Source organism: Numida meleagris, chromosome 2 (genome assembly GCF_002078875.1).
Source record: "Numida meleagris isolate 19003 breed g44 Domestic line chromosome 2, NumMel1.0, whole genome shotgun sequence".
In the NCBI taxonomy this organism is placed as follows: Eukaryota; Metazoa; Chordata; class Aves; order Galliformes; family Numididae; genus Numida; species Numida meleagris.
The window spans coordinates 95,682,901-95,702,289 of NC_034410.1; the positions used below are offsets into that span (position 1 = coordinate 95,682,901).

Genomic DNA, 19,389 nt, shown 5'->3' on the forward strand with positions numbered 1-19,389 from the left:
GTTCCCGTGAAGTTCTTTCTCACAGTACTTCGGGGACCTGCAGAGGAGCCAGGATCAAACCTCTGTCCAGAAAGGTCAGGAGAGCAGCAGTTGGGTGAGCAGCTCCAGCTGCTGTGACAGCTGCCTCTGAACTTGCACTGAGTAAAGCTCCCTTGTCGGAAGCACAAGGGTGGTCCTACCTGACAGAAACATCTTCCAGACTCCTGTCAGAACATGTCTTACTCCTCTGAACAGTCTATCCTTTAACTTTGTTCTGGATAATAAAGCTGAGCAAAGTGCTAGGTTGGATTTTGTAAATACTCAGGTGTTGGTTTTTTTTTTCAGTAAGACGATCTGCTTTTCCTGGTGAGGCAGATGGATCCTTGAAGTTCACATTAGTAGCAGTAAAATGTTGTGATAGAACAAGGGGAAATGGTTTCAAACGTAAAGAGAGTAGATTTAGGTTAGATACAAGGAAAAAGTCTTTTACAGTGAGGGTGGTGAGGCACTGGAACAGGTTGCCTAGAGAGGTGGTGGATGTTCCTGGAGATGTTCAAGGCCAGGCTGAATGGGGCTCTGAGCAACCTGCTCTAGCTGTGGTGTCTCTGTTCACTGCAAGGGAGTTGAACTAGGTGACCTTTAAAGGTCCATTCCAACTCTAAGGTTTCTGTGATACTATGAAAATGATACATATATTAAAATAAAAAAAAAAAAAACACCCCCAAATAATCACAATTTCTGGCTCATTTGCACGGAGATAAAATCTTCCTGAAAAGAACTTTGATTTGGGAAAACAGCTCAAGCTCAGTTATGATCTCTGAGCCTGCTGCAGCGCTGTCCTGCAGGGTATGAGGCTAATACCCAGTCCAGTTGCATGTTCAGTGATCTGTTGGTTAAAAGTAATTTTTCTCCTTTTGGCTAAGGAAAAGGTACATCTTTTAAGTCTTATGTTAATTCTCCAGAGCTTTAAATCACTTAACAGGCCTGGCATTTGCAGACTGGTAGTGTTATTTGCGTCATATCAATAGCTTGCCTTTGTGTACTATGGGAGAAAAAGATCCTTTTATTCTCTGGGGTACGTTTGTACAGACGCTCTGCCCAAGATGACTGCAAGTGGAAACACTTTTTGTCTTTTGAAATTTGAATTCCAGCAAGCCAGGTGTTTTGGTAAAGTTTGCATTACAGGTCTAGCCAAAAAGAGGGTTTTGCAAAACCTACCTGGATTTTAGGAGGTGAATCAACTGTGAGTATTCATTGTAATTGTTTGTAGTCCCTAATATTCAAACAGAGCCAAGAAATGCTGTTGGATCTCTTCTGATGGTTAAATTGTGATATCTGTTAACGCTGATTTGGCTGACACGCTCTGTTTCCTAGTCATTTGAGGGTGAATTTGGAAAGAGGAGCTGGCAAGGCTACGGTATTTACGTAATGCCTTTTTTTCTGTGAACCTCAAATGTGGATGGAAACAGTCTCTAATCTTCTTAGTGATCTAAGCAAAAATTGAATGCTTTGGGTCAAGCTGGTTTTTGGACAGGCTCAGAAAAACAAGACAAAAGCAGAAAAAAGAAATCCCTTCACAGTGATTACAAATGGAAATATTACAGACTGAGCTAGTTAACATTTCAGTAGGTGATAATATTTTTGATACTCCCCTCATTTGCAAAGACCATATAATTTGTTTTCAACCGTACTGTTTGAGACTTCTTGGAAGGAGAACAAACAGCCCTTGTATTTGGCTCTGGGCAGTGTTCGCATTCATTCCCACTGGGCTAGTTTTAAGTTGTATCATGAGGGATGAAAAGACAAGTGTCAGAATAAGCAGCATACAGAGGCTTCCCTTCCTTGATGAGCTTTGAATGGCTGGAAAAGATTGCAGACTTGACCTAAATCCTTCTTGCACCATGACTGCAATGACACGGTAAGAGATGGAGGAGCTCATGAGGTGGCTGTGTTTCTATAACTCAGTTGTTAAAACATTATGACTGATTTTTTGTGGTGTGTTTCAGAAATGTGGCTTTTCAAACACTACTACCATCAAATTAAAGACGTGATTTAGAAGACAAAATAATTTAAGTGGATAAATAAGGTGCACTTAGGCTAGAATTGACATTTCGTACTTTGTGTGCCTTGACTTCCTAATTTTTTTTTTCTGAACAGTGTGCAAGTGCAGTAGATACAAATGAAGGGGAAAAATCAGTTTATCTTATTTGCATTTTACTTTTTCTTCAGGCTTTCTTCCCCTATCCAAAAATAGTATGTTAAGGCATGTAATGTGACTTCACATAATCTAAGATCACTCAGATTGATTTTTCAGAACATGAGAACTAGTAAGAGCTGCTGGTCCTCTTAATATCTGCATTCTAACACTTACAAACCAAACAGTTCACTTCTTACGTGGCTACTTTTCTGCTGGCTGTAGCAGCAGGCATTTTTTTTTTTTTTTACTTTGTGTTCAATAATAGAATCAAGATTATATCCATCCCCTGCTTGTACTTGCCACTGCTGCATTCATTAACTTTCTGAGTATTTGATGCAAATTGTTTCTAATTAACATGCTTCTAAATAAAGAAAAAAAGGCATTCTTAGAAACGTGTGCCATCTGATTAAATAAAGTTTTATTCACTGCTCTGAAGACCTTTACAATTTTAGGATCTTTTTGAAATTGCTGTTGTTATTATCCTATTATAGTCATTATTATTCCTATAAGTGGTGCATCGTAGAATGAAACCCTTTTTATCTGTGGTATAGTTAATAACTAGAAATAGCTTACTGAAAACATAGTAAGGCAGGTAAGAACATGATTAGTTATTGAGAGAAAAGAATGCCAGTTAACCATACTCTGCTTTAATTTAGTATAATTCTTACTTTTTCCATTAAGCAAAGGGAAATACTTAACAACTGCTGTCTTCATAGTATGAGTTGTCACGGTAGCACACATAGGAAACACAGAATTGCTTCTGTTTCGTTTTTTCTCCCTTTACCTGCAAAGTAGAAGATACGATTTGCTAAAAAATAATGAGGTTTTTTTTAAATGTCCCAACTTTGCTGCTATGATTACCCAGAAATAGGTATAACGAGCATAAGAAAAGTTTGGTCATCATAAAGCATCATAAAATTTGGAAAAAAAAATAGGAAGGAAGGAAAAAATCAATATACACTTTCCAACGTGTGTATATATTCTGTTTTTAGGGCTAAAAGTGTTTATACACACATGGTTACAGTAATCTGGGTAGATTATAGCAGGAGTCCAGATGGTGCTTGTGAGATTTTATCAAGGAAGTTGATCAAATCTGACCATTGGATCCTGTGTTGTTATACTAATTGGAATAAATCAAAAATAAAATGGAGGCTGCAGCCTTAGAAAGCAGTCAGTCAGCGAGATTAAGACAATTTAACGTTGCTCAGCCCTTCCTCCCTTCTCCCCCATCTCCCCCCTCTCCCTGTTCCAGCAGCATGATCCCATTACTCCTTTTTTGGCTGCTGTGCTATGTGTGTCCAAGCTATGAAGAACATCATCTCCTGCCCCTTTTCTTCACTGCGTTAGTTTTTGCCTGGTGGAGGAATCCTTTCGGCACTGGGGCACAAACGTGGGTGCCATCATCGGTGGGAACCCACAGCCAGAGGCCGCAGAACAACATCTGGGAATGGCAGCTTGGATTTAAGTCAGATTGAAAGCAACGTGCAGTGCAGCCAGAGCCCTACATGTATTGTGCCCTCTGTAACCACCGTGCTTGCTGTAACACAGGAGAGATTTAGAGAAGTATGCCACTAGGCTAATTAAGGGCTCGTCTCCTAAAGAGGCTTTTGTTTTGAGCTTTTCTTCCGCAGGTCTTCTGAATGTAACCATCTATTTCCTCAGGTTTTGGCTTGTTCCTAGTCCTAGCTGTAGAGAAAATAGCTGTTATGAAACCACAGTAATAAGGCAAATTTTAAGGCCCTCGTTAAGATTTTGTTTTATTTTAATATATATACCAGTGTGATACGGGATATGCCTATTTGAGTTTTTTCATTGGCGATCTAGACATTTAATGCTAGCATATTATTATAGACATTATTTTATTTTTCTGTTTCCGGCAAAGATTTCTTGCATCACTTACATGTAATGGATGTGACTCAAGGGAAGTGTAAAACAAAGACTACAACTATGAGCACGAGTGCTCAGCTGTTCTATAATAGTCCTGTTCATGAAGCTGGATGTTGCTCATACGATTGTATTTGAAATTGAAAGACTGGTTTCAGTGAGGCATCTCTTGTCAGCGTGGGGATCTGCATGTTTTCCTCTAAAAGCAATGCCAGTCTGACTTCTGCTTAGTGAAAGTTGTGAATGGTTATTAGTGATTTGAATAGGATTTTGGAGTTTTGCAGGGTTAGTGTGTATGAAAAAATCTATCAGTATTTCTTTAAATCAGCTGCATCTGTGTCTGGAAACATCCATGAATGTCTGATTTGAAAGATTTCGCAGCTCTTGCTGATTTTTAAGATCTTTGTACCACTTCAATAAATGAAATCAGTTTCAGCTTCACCATTGCTTTCTGTCCTTTCATAAACTGATAGGGATACAGTTCTCTTCAACATTCATAAGAAAGTAAAGAAATGTACGATGTTAAAACTGGTTTGAATTAAGTACATTTTCCAGAATTTAATACTGCAAGGTTGCTTTTTTCCCTTCACAATTATGTCTTTTTTTTTCTTTTCTTTAAACAAAAAGGCAATGCCTTGATTTTCCATTTTTACATGATGAGGTTAACCAGTCTCCTTAGAAAACATATCACAATTTCCACCTAAGCTCAAATGTCCTTACTGGATTTTTGTGCCTTAAATATCCCATTGCATTCCCTTTCATTTTATCTCATGCTCTTTAGTGATAATTAAAGCAATGGGGCACTGTTTGTAATTGCTATTTATTTTTCTCTCTAGCTGTGTGCCGCCCACCTGCCAACCCGATCAGAGGCACCGAACCACTATCAAGCAGTGTGCCGAGCTCTGTTTGCTGAAACAATGGAGTTGTACACTTTCTTGGCCAAAATTAAAAGTGCAAAAGAGGTAAGCTTTTGAACTTGTTATTATGTGAACTAGGCTTACAAAATCACTTCTGTACCCAGCCAGTTGTAGATGGCAGATGCTTGTGGAAACTGACAGTAGTGTTAAGGGAGAGCAGTTCTACAGCCAAGTTATAGTGGGGTTTGCGTTATGTTTTTTTTTTTCTTTTCCTTTGGTTTGTCAGCATTTGCATATGTCTCTCAGAAATTGTCATTAATGTCACAGTCTGTTTGTGAGGAAACCAGAACATTCTCTTGGAGTGTTTTTTCATTCCAGCGTACATGTACGCAAGTATTTGAGTCTGAAAACTTCTCTGGTGTTTCAGGGATGTTGTTAAGAGTCTGAGCTTCAACTGTTGTTCCTCAGCTCCTTCTTACGCCTTGTCTTTGGCTGAGAATTTTCTGAGGATCTTCTTGCTCATATTTTGTCCCCAGTCAGCAATTTTCCTTACCTTTCCTGTACGGTTGGCTTGTTTGTCTGTCACGTACTTCACAGCAGAGTCAACTTAAATAAATAAATACGTAAATCCACCTGTAGGTAATGCTGCCCGTGTTCACTGCTGACTTGGTTGTTACTGTTGACTGAAAGGCCATCCTATGAACCACTTCAATTAAATGATCTGGCTGAAGAATAACTTTGAGGGTGGGTGGATTTTTTTTTATGATAGTTGATAGTTTTGGTGATCTGATCTGCAGAGTAGCTCCATAAACTGTTGTCCTGTATTAACACGTTATGGGTGTTACACTGGAAAGCCAGTGGGTGGGTGGGTGGGAAGGGCAGGAAGGTAAAGATGCTTTTTAAGGCCAGCTTCTTCACCAAAGCCAACCTGTCAATTATTCTTTTTTAATAAAAAATCTGAGGTATTTTCTTCTGTGTAAGATCCAGAGAACCTCTTGAAAAGCAGTGGAAGATCTTACAGGCCGTTATAACTATTTTGCTTCTTAAAGAGGCAGAACTTTTTCACCCGTGCATGCATGCTCCCCGTGCTTTGCTTCCGCTGATCCTAGAAAACAAATGCATCAAATAAATAAAGTGTAAAAAATGATAATAAAAAAAGAATCTGTCTGTGTCAAGTCAATGAGCTGAATCAGCTCTTTGTTGGGTCAGATGGACCCCAGAGCAGCACAAGAGAGTTCTATTGTCACACTGGTGGAAGATGCAACCAGTCAGAGGCATAAAAGGCTGGTGCAGTTCTTCCTGTTCAGAACGTGGCTGGGATGCATCCATCCAATGAGGACAATCCTCCTGTGATGTTTTTCTATTGCACAGGGTAAAAAGTTTCACCTCCATTTGTCCTCCAGTCCTGCTCAAGCTGAAAGCAATTTTTAAACTGAAGCAGTATCATATGCAAATAATTTTGACAGTGTCAGCATGGCTAAAGAGCCACTTGTTTTCTGAAGTGCCTGTGTTACGGTTCATCTGCACCCAATGCAGATAACATAGAGAGCGTCTCAGTGCTAAAGCCATCTCCTGAACCTTGACATCATTAATTTCACATCTGAGCATTTGACTGCTCTTTAGTGTCCCAACCACTGGTTATACTAATTGAAAGATCTGTGCTAGAAATGCTTCAACTAACAGCTAGTGCAACATCCATGCTGAGGCTTGAAGATAGGAACCCTTTGGGTTCTTATTTCCACAGAGAGGAAGTGCATTTCCAGCAGTTACCAAAGATTTTGACAACATTAAGTGGTAATAAGATGTCTGTATTGCCAATGATGCAGTGAAATATTGCATTTTATAATTATTTAAATTGTCTTAAAAATGTTTTTTTTCAGTTTATTAAAATAAGTGCAGAGGTGTTTTGAATTTGTAGATTATTTAATCATCTTGTAATTGGACATAAAAACCCAATATCTGATAACACCACAGAATGTACTATGAGTTAATCGCAAATGAAAGGAACCTTTTGCCTCTCAAAGGCTATTAGGGATGATTTCAAAGCACATTTAGGTCAGAGGAAGTAATCCTTGTAGATGGAATTCTGACCCTACCAAAACCAATGAGACTTTTATCACTGCACTTTCCAAAGCCAGAGTTTAGATCCTTTGATTTAATTTTACCCTGGATCAGTACCCCAGCAAGCATACAAGAAATGAGAAAGAAAATGGTCTTACAAGCCATGTACTATGAATTTCTTTTCTGATGTGCCAGATCCTCGCTTATAGGTTTTATCCAACTATAGATTCAGATACAACATGATTCTTGAAAATAACGTAGCATAAAAAGGAAAAATAGGTGAAGCAAATACAAGATGGAATGCTGTAAATCTTGTTAGCCCATTTTTAAATGACCTCTATAGTTTATACTTCAGACAGGTAGAAGTCATATGATCACACTAGGTTTGCACCAGTGAAAACTGCAGTATTGTTTATGTGCTTTTCTCTTATTCAGATACATGGAAGAATCTTCATTTGTGAGGAATGTGGTTAAATACATGTCAATAAATTCCCTTTCCTTTTTTAACGGTCATATGAGTAGGGGTATAAAGGAGAGAAATGTTTTATACGAAAGTGAGGATATTTTATCATCAACAATTTGTATTGATTGCAATGGTAAGGAATTAGGTAAAAACAAGTTACATGGATCAGCTTCAATTTAAAAAAAGCAAATTTAAACTGTGTAATATTGTGTCTCTGTATTAAAGATACCAGGAGTTTTAAACTATTAGTTTATTTGGAAAACTGAGAGCTTCATTTGGAGAGCTTCCTTTAGAATCCTTCAGACCTTGACACAGTTGTGGCAATGAGATTAAAATAAAATTAAAAATTAAAAAGAGGGGGAAAATGCTCTAAAATGACTTTAAGTAACTTTCCTCTGAACAAAAACCACTTGGGCTCCTTCTAGGACAACTGTGTTGTACCTGGAGATCCATTTCCCACATACATGAAGCTTCCTCTTTTTGCTCAGTAGGCAATCAAACAACCAACATTATTGCAGTGGATGAGGGAGAACTTTTGTCTGCAGAAATTCACTTACCAGGAATGGACCAAATCTGATCTTGTAATATAGCACAGGACGGGGTTAGCAGCAAAGTACACTTTGAAAGAGGCAGGGAAAAAATATTGCTGTGATGCTGTTTTCAATTTATCTCCATACAAACTTATCAGGATTTTGAGTTATTGGCATTTAAGAGGGCTGGATTGGGGGGCAGGACGTATAGACCTATAGGATCATGTTTGGTTACCAGCATATCTACCAAGCATCCACGTGCTTCCAGTCTGTCACGTGAACATCACTATCATAGCAAATGGAGCGTAGCTTCAGAAAGGGCTTTACTGGCATGCATTTGGATGAGTGCATTATTCAGAAATGATGAAACAGTGAGTGAGCCGTTAATGTCATCTCCATGGATGTCAAATAAAATGTTTCAGGCACTTTGTCACATACTTGATGCCATGTGGATTTTATTTCCAGTCTGATTCTTTGTGTATAAGGGGTCAGCAGTAGAGATGGCTTGCAGACAGGGAGATGACGTTTCCACTCTTAAAAAGAATGACGTTAGGTCTAATAGTTGTACAGGGCAGGACTTGAGCCAGAGATGGGAAAGGTATGGTACTACTATCAAAATAATTTTTAAAAAATAGAAATATTAAAAATGCATATTTCTTTAAAATAGCAGCAGCAAGTCCAGAGTAGGGTTGAAATTTAGTTAATTGATCTGACCTAACTTTACATTTTTTTTGCAAAGTGGAGGGTTTGTATCAAGTTTACTGGGTTGGTTTTTTTCAGCTTGCTGGCAGCATCTGTATGCTGCTCAGGCTCTGCAAAAGTTGCCCTTGCTGCAGATCCACCCTGTGTACCATCTGCTGCCATCCAGAAGTGGTCTTTGGATGGACTAGGATCTCCTAACTCCGTATCTTGCTGTGCAGACATTTACAGCTGATGTCAAAAATAGGATACGGCTTGTTTCTCACCTCAGGCAGGGAGCTTTTAAAACTGCAGTAAGGAACTTCCACAAAAAGGGGATCTTCTCATCCTTAGTTTTTGATAGTGTGTGGGGAAACATGGACAACAAGGTAGAGGAAATTTATTTGTGTGTGAAGGTAGTTTGAATGTCTGTGAAAATGAATGTCATCTGAAAGAAAAGATTAATCTTTTTAAAGATCATCAAAGTCGTTGAGATCACCTTTGGTGGCACTTAGCAATAGACAGAGCTGAAGGCACAAATGAGTGATATCCATGAGATAAAACAAATGTTGTAGAGTGTCTGTAAAAGGTTACATGTATTGCTCAGAGATGGCAGCAAGTGTGACTGTGAGAGACAGAGAGAGGCTATGTAAGCACAGGAATACAGAAATTGCTGTTGTAGACTGGAGTGCAGATCCATCTGGTCTGCTGTCTGTGTCGTGATGCTGATTTACTGAGAGGTTATCTACCCTGGTCCTCCTTCAACTCCATGTCACAGCCCAGGCTTACATCCTTCTGAAGGGAATGTTCCACACGTGCTTACTACCTGAGTGACCAGTAATGCATCCTTGCTGCAAAGGCTTATGATGTCCTGGGCTGCATTAGGTAAAGTATCACCAGCAGGTCAAGGGAGGTGATCCTTCTCCTTGTTGGGGAGGCCACGCTGGGAGTGCAGGGTCCAGTTCTGGTCTCCCAGTACAAGACAGACTTGGACATACTGGAGAGTCCAGTGAAGGGCCACGAAGATCATGAAGGAACTTGTGAATACCTCTCCTATGAGGACAGGATGAGCGAGCTGGGACTGTTCTGCCTGGAGAAGAGGAGGCTCAGGAGGGAATGCTATCAGTGTATATAAATAGCAGAAGGGAGAGTGCAAAGAGGACAGGTCCAGGCTCTTTTCAGTGGTGCCCAGTGCCAGCACAAGTGGCCATGGGCACAAACTGGAGCACAGGAGGTTCCCTCTGAGCAACAGGCAGCACTTCTGTGCTGTGCAGGTGACGGAGCACTGGCACAGGCTGCCCAGAGGCTGTGGGGTCTCCTCCTTGGAGGTGTCCAGAAGCCGCCTGGCCGTGGGCCTGGGCTCCCTGCTCTGGGTGGCCCTGCTGCAGAGGGGCTGGGACAGGGGGACCCAAAAGGTACTGCCCACTTCGGCTGTTCTGGGATCTTGTGAGTGGCACCCGTCAATAGTGGTGTCTGCCTGTAGCAGAGCTAAGCATTTGTGACTGGGCTGTGAGTGCTAAACTCACAGCTGTCACAGCTGGTGCTTAAAGGCAGCATGTGATGTGGCCAGGAGTTTACTACAGGAAGTGTCTTGTAGGCAGATGTCTTGATCTGCCACATGTCTCAAAATTGACACATTATCTCCAAATTTGTTGAAATGGATGCACATCATGAAGTATGAAGATTAATATTCCTAACCAAACTAATTAAAACTTTTTTATAGTTTTATAACTGCTCACATCTTCAATTGCAGTGGGAGTTCATTGAAAACTTGTCCATAAATTCATTATCCACAGTATGCCTTTTAATTAACTAAGTTGTTAGAAGAATACAGATGAAGTCTCTAATCTGTTATCCTTGTGCTGTTCTTTTAAATCATGCCCCCTATGATTTCTGTCCTTTCTGATATAAAATCACAATTCTTTCAGTCTGTCTGGATATAGTTTATAACATTACATAAAGGAAAATGTAAATCTGCAAAGTATAATAAAACACATAAGTAGAAATTAAATTGTTCCTTTTTTTTTCCCTAGCTTCATGCCATGTAAAGACTCAACTGGAAAACAGTTAATTAAGAAATTAGATTGTTACTTTCCATTTAACATGGCTATACTGGTGTATTATTTGTACAAAATATTGTCATAAAGGTAGTTAGTTAATAGGTACCTAAATAATGTTAATGGATAACTTATTTTGGAAATACAGTCACTAACCAGGTTACTGCTAATAGTCTCATGACTATGAAAGCTGTTAAATACACCTGCTTGGATTATCAGAAAGCTCTGCTGGAGAAACTGATCCACAAACCTTTCTGCTTATAACCTTGATTTTCCTGCACTCCCAGGCTTGCAGTGACTACAGTTCTGCAACTGTGTTGTCACTGGGCTTGCAACCACAGCACAATTTGTTTGATCCCTCAGTTTAGGAACCACTGCAACCTTTTTAATAAGAGAAAAGTCTGCTTGTTTTTATAGTGTGTGTTTGATGTGGGCATTGTAAGTCACTAAGTGTTTCAAACATTTGTTTGGTTTCTTTTGTTTGTTTGTGTTTCTCTCTTCATTGAAGATGATCTCTAGAGGTCCCTTCCAACCCCTACAATTCTGTGATTCTGTAATAGTATGTTAAGCAGTACTGCTGCTTAAGGTCACTACTGCGCTTTCTGGAACTGATCAAAGTGTGTCGATCTACACCACTGTTTATGAGAAACTTTGTCTGATATTCAGTGATACCCTTAAAATGACATGAAGAATGAGGGAATTTTTCAGAGACGGATGGAACTCCCTTCAACAACTGTCACTTTAGTTAAAGGAGTTTGGGCATCTTCAAAAAGAGCACCTTTCTTATGAAGAAAGGCTGAGGGAGCTGGGCTTGTTCAACTTGGAGAAGAGAAGGTGTCAAGGAGACCTCACTGTGGCCTTCCTCTGCTTAAAGGGAGCTTATAAGCAGGCGGGAGACTAACTTTTTATGTGAGCAGATAGCGATAGGACAAGGGTGGAAGATTTAGGTTAGATGTTAGGAAGAAGTTCCTTACTTTGAGTGTTGTGAAGTAGTGGAAGAGGTTTGCCAGGGAAGCTGTGGGTGCCCCATCCCTGGAGGCGCTCAAGGCCAGGTTGGATGGGGCCCTGGGCAGCTGAGCTGGTAGGGGGCAGCCCTGCCCATGGCAGGGGTTGGGACTGGGTGGGCTCTGAGGTCCCTTCCAACCCAAGGCATTCTATGATTCTGTGGAGTAATGCTGCTAGCCGACCCTTTGGAATTTAAATCAGGATGAATAGTTGAATACATAAAAGCAGTTTTTCCTCATAGACATGTTATGTATTTTTTAAGTGACACCAAGGGTGCAAGAACATGTTACTAGTTTGCCTGACAGCAGTGTAAGAATCACTTGTATCAGTGACCAAATGAACAAGAACTGATATTCTGGGAATTGCAGGAGGTTGTGTTCTGAAACTGACAAAATGAAGATTTGCATTCCTGAGAATATCATCTTCAATAAAATGTTGTGTTTTAGAGCACTTTGTGGGAGTGAGTCCTTGATGCTGTGCTGACAAGTGTCTTACATAAGCTCCCATCTGTCACTAGGCACAGGAGCGCGTGTCCCAAATGGGGGACAAATGTGGGACACAGAGCAGCAGCAAATCAGCTGCCAGCTTTTAATAGTGCAGGAAGACATTTGAAGAAATTTGCTATTTTTGTTACTAGCATTTATCACAAAGTGCAGTTGAAGAAAAAAAAATGGCCAAATGTTGTAAAGGTTTAAAAAAGCCAGAGCTGTTGAAATGTTCACTACCTACACATCTAACCCTTATTTCCTGAATGTGTGCCCAGGCTGTAATAGATAAATCAGATCTGCGGTATGGGTTTGAGGTTCTGGGATGATTTAGAAAAACCTTTTTAAGATGTTTTTGCTTTCTGAAAAGGAAACCCATTTAGGCTTATTGTATTTATTATACTGTAATAGATTTCCTTAATCCACTGTCCCAAGGGTAAGAACAAATGGATACAGCAGCTGAGGTTACTCAAAGGTTTTGGATCACAGTTAAGTTTTAACCGTCTGCTGTGTTGTAAATGTTTGGTTTCCATAATTTACGACTGCAACCTATTCTGAAACCTGCTGATACTGGCAGGGGGTGCTGGAGGGAAATGGTAATATTTCATTTTGTCTAGAAATTTAAATGTAATCATTTGTCACTGTGAATTTATTCCTTCCTAAGCAGCACCTGACAGCTGGAGAAGAATTAGAGAAACCTTCATAAATCCTGGCTGCAAGGACAGAGTACTCTGTTTCTTTTTCTCCTGGTTTTCCAAAGCTTTCTATATTTTATAGCGATGGAAATTACTTTACAGTTCTCCAATTACTGCATGATGAGCTGCATTTAGGGGTCTGAGCTGCTGCAGGTAGAAGAGATCTATCCCTATTACAAAGTGAGTGATTCTCCTGCAGGTTTTCCTCCCCAGACAGCTCACTGTTGGTTGGGGTGGGTGTCTGTGCCCCCACATGGGAAGCACCAGGAGCTCTCAGCTGGATGGGGAGTAGCAGGACTCTAGCCTGGGCAGTAGCCTGTGCTTGTGCCTCCTCATTAGTGTCATACAACTGCTCTTTGGGAGACCTATTGCATAGATGCCGGGTTTGGCTCTCACAGCTCCCCAGTGTTTGGTAGTCAGCATCACTTACACCTGAGGTTTCTAAAGTATCTATGTTACAGATAAACTAATTAGGTGGTTGCCTTATTTGGAAGATCATGTTGGTTTCTGAGTTGTTTTTTTTCCACTTCTTACTCTTTACTGCAAAGAAAAATAGGTTGTAGTGTTTTTAGTTTTGTGCAGTATTTATGTCAGTCAAAGGCATCAGCCTGTGGGCATAAACCTGCCCAGTTAAGTGTATTGTAGGGAACATCGCTGCTGAAATGGGTAATTGCTGCAGGTCTTGCTGAACAAAGTGAGGGTTACGCATCTGGAACATGTTAATTTTAAAAAATTAATGTGTACCTTCCAGTAGGTACATGGAAAGGAGGAGCAAATCTGACAGCTGTGAGCTCATTCACTGAAGATAATTTTCTCTTATTATGAAAAGGAAAAGGAGAAAGTATTCAAATAGCCATTCACAAGAAAGCAAGTGAATTGCAGTTCACAGATACCACCATCCTCAAAATGATTACTTAAACTTTGGAAATGCTGGATGGGAAAATATGCATAGATGAGGCTCTTGTGTTACCAGCTCCTACCATTTTTGTTGGTTTTTTTTTTCCTGTGGACAAGGGTTATGGCCTGTAAGTGTTAGACTGTGCTGTGCGCAGCAGCTGAGCCAACATGAGTTTTCATGCAAACACTCTTTCCCTGTGCATTCTGTGGCAATGTTGCGAGTCATGCCAAAAGATTCCTGGAGTGTGCAATGATTACTTACTTCTGTAGCACAGGTGATTTATGGTTTTTTTGAGAGTCTTCCTGTAAATTATGTATTGTTTTTTATAGGACGGGGTAGTATTTCTTCTTGGTATGAAAGCAAGTGTGTTATTCGCTTAAATAAGACAATAAATAATCCATCTGCTTTCTTTCCAAAACCTCTGTGGTGGCTGACTCACATGTGTCTGTCTCTGTCATCAGCTGTGGTAGATACTTGTTACATGTGCAAGTTAAGCACTCTTCCAGTCCTTGCATTTCTTCCCTAGAAATGATTACAGTTTAAGAACTACTTGCGGGAAAAAAATGTTTTACAAAATATGCTTATTTTTAAGCTTTCTGGGAAGCTGAAAGGCTGAATTGAGTCTCATTGTTCAGGTCCATTAAAGGAAGAGCTTGAGTGCTCAGCAGCGAGACAAATGCTTTTAACGTATAGATGCATACATTTCTATCAGACCTCTAGACCATGGGTTTAGTCTTATAAAATAATGAAGTTGTTAGCAGAAGATTTAACTACCAATACATTCATAAGTAACAAGAAAACAGATCAAATTAAACATTGCTAAAGATTTCCTGGAAAATGCTCTGTTGAAGTGGAATGGAATGGAGTATTAAAAATTTGTTTGTACTGCTGATTCCAAAAAAATTTCAATACGGAAGTAAAATAGAAAATAGCATTTGGAGTAAGACATTATTTGTGAATAGGATAATTTCTCTAAAGTCACTCGAACCAGTCATTTAAATCTTTTGCTTTGCTTTTTGTTAATTGTAACTTTTGATCATTCTTTGTATTGTTGTTAGTATAAAAGCTTTGTTTTTCTCCTTTGCAAACATTCTTTTCCATATTTGCATCATCTAATCTTGTTCATAAACAGTAATTTTTATTTTTAAAGAACTGTTTCCCTTCCTTTTTTACAGATTTTTGGATTCTGAATAATAAAACCATGTAATTATGCTGTACAGGCTATTTAATTTCTATATCAAGACAAGTCTGCCACTATTCTATTTAAAGGATTTCATGTAGTTTATTTCCCCTTAAAACTGATTTCCTGGGATTTTCTCATTCTGCACAAATAAACTGTCTTGCATTTGGCAAGTAACAGTACTTTTGTTATGAATTGATCCCATTTCTGTGTTGGAGTTTAACAAACTTGCTAGTGTTTGGTTTTTGTTTTTTTTTTCTGTGCATAGCTTTAAGGTATTGCCACAGTTTAGTTTATTGACTAATTTTCTTTTCATTGGCAGAATCTGAAGAAGATTCAAGAAATGGATAAAGAGACAGGTGATGAATCCAGCACAGATCTTGATGAATTAAAGAATGCTGACTGGGTAAGACAACAATTGAATAATCATAGAATTGCTCAGGTTGGAAAAGACCTTCAAGGTCATCGAGTCCAACCTCATAATGATTCAGCATCATTAGTAATTTATAAATCATTACAATGCTTACCTAAAATTGTTTTATATTAAAATCAGGGTTGGTTGAAATCGGGAGTCCTTTATTTCAATCTCCTATCTGCCACCTATTCTTCCTCCTCTCTCCCTATTCCCACTGCTCAAAAATAAGAGGGAAGTGCATGTGGCAAGCAGAGCAAAAGCAAATTGAGTATGGAGAGTGTGTTACTTACTAGACCTCAGAATTTGGAGTCTGTTCTACAATTTCTGTGTGAATTGCTGCTAGAAATTTTTTCAGGAATATTGAAGGCCTAAGCAAAACAAAGTTTAGGATTCTATCACTGTTATAGTCCACTTGACACTAGTTTTATGTCTAGAAACTTTTCTGATGTGCATGTGTATTTGAAATGGCAGTTTGGATACATGAACTTCGAAGTCCTTTTTCTGTATTACTTCAGTGATGGATATCACTTGAGGTGAGACTGAGTTGCAAAAAAACTTTTTGTAATGTTCATGGGGGTTAAAAATGGGGTTATATAAGATAACAACAGACAAAGTGGGGTTTGGTTGATGTGTTAGAGTGATACATTTGTATATATTTGGTGGTGTCAGGAGAATGAGCAACAATCTGAGTTGGTATGCAAGTATTAAATAAAATTTTGCTCTCTTTTCTTGTCAGGCTCGTTTTTGGGTACAAGTGATGCGGGATTTACGAAATGGTGTCAAACTCAAGAAAGTCCAAGAGCGTCAGTACAACCCACTCCCCATAGAATATCAGCTCACACCCTATGAAATGCTGATGGATGATATTAGATCCAAACGATATACCTTAAGAAAGGTCATGGTAAGTCACGAGCATTACAAGAATTTATCAAATCTGAAATATTCTTTGATTTTTTTTTTCCTTTTTTTTTTTTTCGTTTCTTCATATAGATAGTAATGATCATGGATTTTATATGGCATGTACAAATCTATGTAGTATATTGAGGAGAAAAATCTGAATCCAACAAATGTTTGTTTTCCATATGGCAGGCATTTACGATTTTGAAAGACATACTTATCATATGCTTGAATAAATGATTTCTATTGGTTTTGTGATAACCTTAAGGATCATATCAACAGTCCTGTCGCATTTTCTACTGAGATATCATTTTAGGCTTCTGCTGGGGAGAACATTTATGTTGAGATACAACATAATTTCTGCAATATAAATGTGGCATTCCAGAGTATAAAGTGCTCTCCTGTTGTTACATGAGTGATAGGTATTGTGAGGGAAAGGAAAACATACAGTGTTTGAAAACTTAAATTGCCGCGATCCGCTAATAATTTTCAAGGAGTGCTTTGTCTAAAACATTTTAAGTCTTCAATCTATAGAAGTACAGCTCAATTATTTTCAGCATATCCTACTTGAAAAAAAAAACCTTGAGTAAATTGGACAGGGTTGATGTGTCTCCTCCTACATACTCATAAAGGGTATGTGTAAGATTGACCTGAGGAACATTTCTCATCAGAACTCCTTTGGTATCTACTGGCATCTCCCAGTTCCTTTGTTTCTTTTGTTTTCTATTATGTTCAACATTAAGGTGTTCTTCCTGATAAGGTAGCAAGTGATCTAAAGGGATCCTTATCCTTAGTAGGACATTTTAAACCCCTTTGTCAGAGGCATGTATTTGGTCAATATCAATATTTATACCCTGCACTTACTGTCTGTGCCTGTTTTAGTTACAGTGGGAAGCATATTGTTAGGATATTCAGTATTCAGCTATATTTGCATTCCTGAAAAAAATGACAAGACTGGTTAGTGAGAAAGCCATGATTCCATTAGAAAAATTCAGAGAGTAGAGAGGGAGAAAGTTTGTAGTTCTATTGGAGATCATTAGAGAAAAGAATAAAGGAGGAAATAGTTGAAACTACAACATGGAGAACAAATATATGAATCCTGTTACAATGTGAGTGCCTTTTACTGTACAAGGTAAAAGTATTTTCCTAATCAAGGTCTGAATTTAGACTATCAGATTGTATTTATTTTCTGCAGCAATTTTCTGTTGATTAAATGTTAAGTCATTAGGTTAAAATACACACCCAGGAATGATATCTATCTATCTTTACAATAACAGTTCAGAAAACAGTGTTACCTTCCCACACTGCCCACTGCAAAATAACAGTCCCCTCAGCTCCTTGATTACTGTATGCTATCTGGATAGTAGCTGTGTTTGAATGGGAACCCCTGGGTCATCTGTTCTTGCTTTTGGCAGGCTAGGCTTTAATTCATCTGTTCAGCAGGCTCCTGCCTCTTCTGAGGAGATTTTCTTCATTATCTAGTATGTCTTGGAGGCACAGCTGCTCCCTTGTTCATCCAGGCTCTCACTGTATATGAAATCACTGCAAGCATCTATTTTTGTCCTTCTCTCTTGCCTACTGGGTGGATCCAAATTGACCTCTGGGCATAAATGTGAATTGAGATTCCAATCAGCTGCAGGTACAGGACCTGTAGTGCTGTCTCTGAAGCAGTTGCTGCCTTAGTCTAACAACTGCTAGTGACTTTCCATTAGAAAAACAGCTTGCTTCTTATTATAAACTGTCCAACCATAATTTGGATTCTGCTGCAGGGTCTGCTTGCAGAATGAGCAAAACATGCACAATAATAATGCAGTTTGAAATGAAATGTTTGGAGCCTGAAGGATTTGTACAGAATTACAATTTTGGTTAGATGTCATCAATACAGCATCTTTTAGCTGACTGCTATGGGTTAGAGCTAATTATACGTATTCCCATCAGAGGAGACTGTCATGCTTCTTGAAAAAAAGGAAAAAATGACAAGAACCCTAAATCTGAATTTTAAAGCAGCCTGGGAAAGATGGTTTATGTTTCTTTCTATCAGTCAAGACAGATGTTTGGCAAAATTTTTATTAAGAACATTTTCATTAACATTTATTAAGAACACTTACGGGTACTATTTTTAGAATTGATAGCTTGTGAAAATGCATGCTGCTAATGATAACAAGAGGTAGATCGTTTTAAAGTAAATAAAATGTAGTGTAAATTCTTTACTCTTTACATAAGGCTGTGTGTAAAAGAGTAGCATCATCTGTCCCTGACTGGTCAGTACTCAGGAAAGGAACTGTTATTCTTGCAAGGTACATTATTTAGGAACTATTTTGATGTTTCAGATTGTCAACAGTGTTAACAGAGACCAGTAACTGGAGCTGTTGTTTCTCATAAGTCATCTGTGATAGGGCAGTTATTCAAAATGCCTTGAAGATGTAAAAGGTCAAATTCCGGACTTTTTTGCAAATAACTGGTTTCATTAATTTCAGTGACCTCTACATTTCTGTTTCAGTACATATGAAAATAATTTAAAATTCGGCATCTCTCTGTCCTTCTGATGGAAGAGTCATTGTTTCTGTGGTTGTCATAGGAACAAGATTACTTTCATCCCAGCATTTGGTAATCTTTGCATGTTTACCTGAGCAGCTTTAATAATTTTTTTTTCTCCTTTGGAGCTCTCACTAAGAGCAAGTTAGAATTGTGAAACAAACACTGGTGGAGTCTTGAATATTGGGAAATTTTAAATTACTCTGACAAGTTTCATTTTTCTTTTTTAATGCCTGTGTGTTAATCTGCAGCTTTTAATTCCTCCTCCATTCACAGTTAGCTCTCCTTCCTGCCCACCTCCCCCCTCCTAGATGCATGCTGGACCGCTCTATTTCTTGAGCAGTAGGCAGCTCTTGCGTTAGTTTCTCAGTGAGTGGCTGTGACGTATCTTCTATATAGTATCCAAACATACTATTATTGATTAATAATTAAATTCTTCTTAAATTATGGTGCTCATATCTCAATATTTGAGCTCTCCACAAATACCTGTGCTACAGTAGTATTACCTTGACTGCATTACAGAAGGTAAATTTAGGCATGTAGACTGAAGTTATTGCTATCAAAACTGTCCAG

The 19,389-nt window shown here is 38.8% G+C and overlaps 1 protein-coding gene across 3 annotated transcripts in view; it reads left to right on the forward strand.

Moving 5' to 3' along the window:
* SPIRE1 (spire type actin nucleation factor 1) overlaps positions 1–19,389 on the forward strand; it is a 125,564-nt gene that overhangs the window by 71,314 nt on the left and 34,861 nt on the right. For all 3 annotated transcript variants that reach the window (XM_021385583.1, XM_021385582.1, XM_021385584.1), the window contains exons 4-6: positions 4,897–5,022; positions 15,292–15,375; positions 16,121–16,285. In XM_021385583.1, coding sequence (XP_021241258.1) covers positions 4,897–5,022; positions 15,292–15,375; positions 16,121–16,285 — 375 coding nt within the window. The remainder of the gene's footprint in view (positions 1–4,896; positions 5,023–15,291; positions 15,376–16,120; positions 16,286–19,389) is intronic.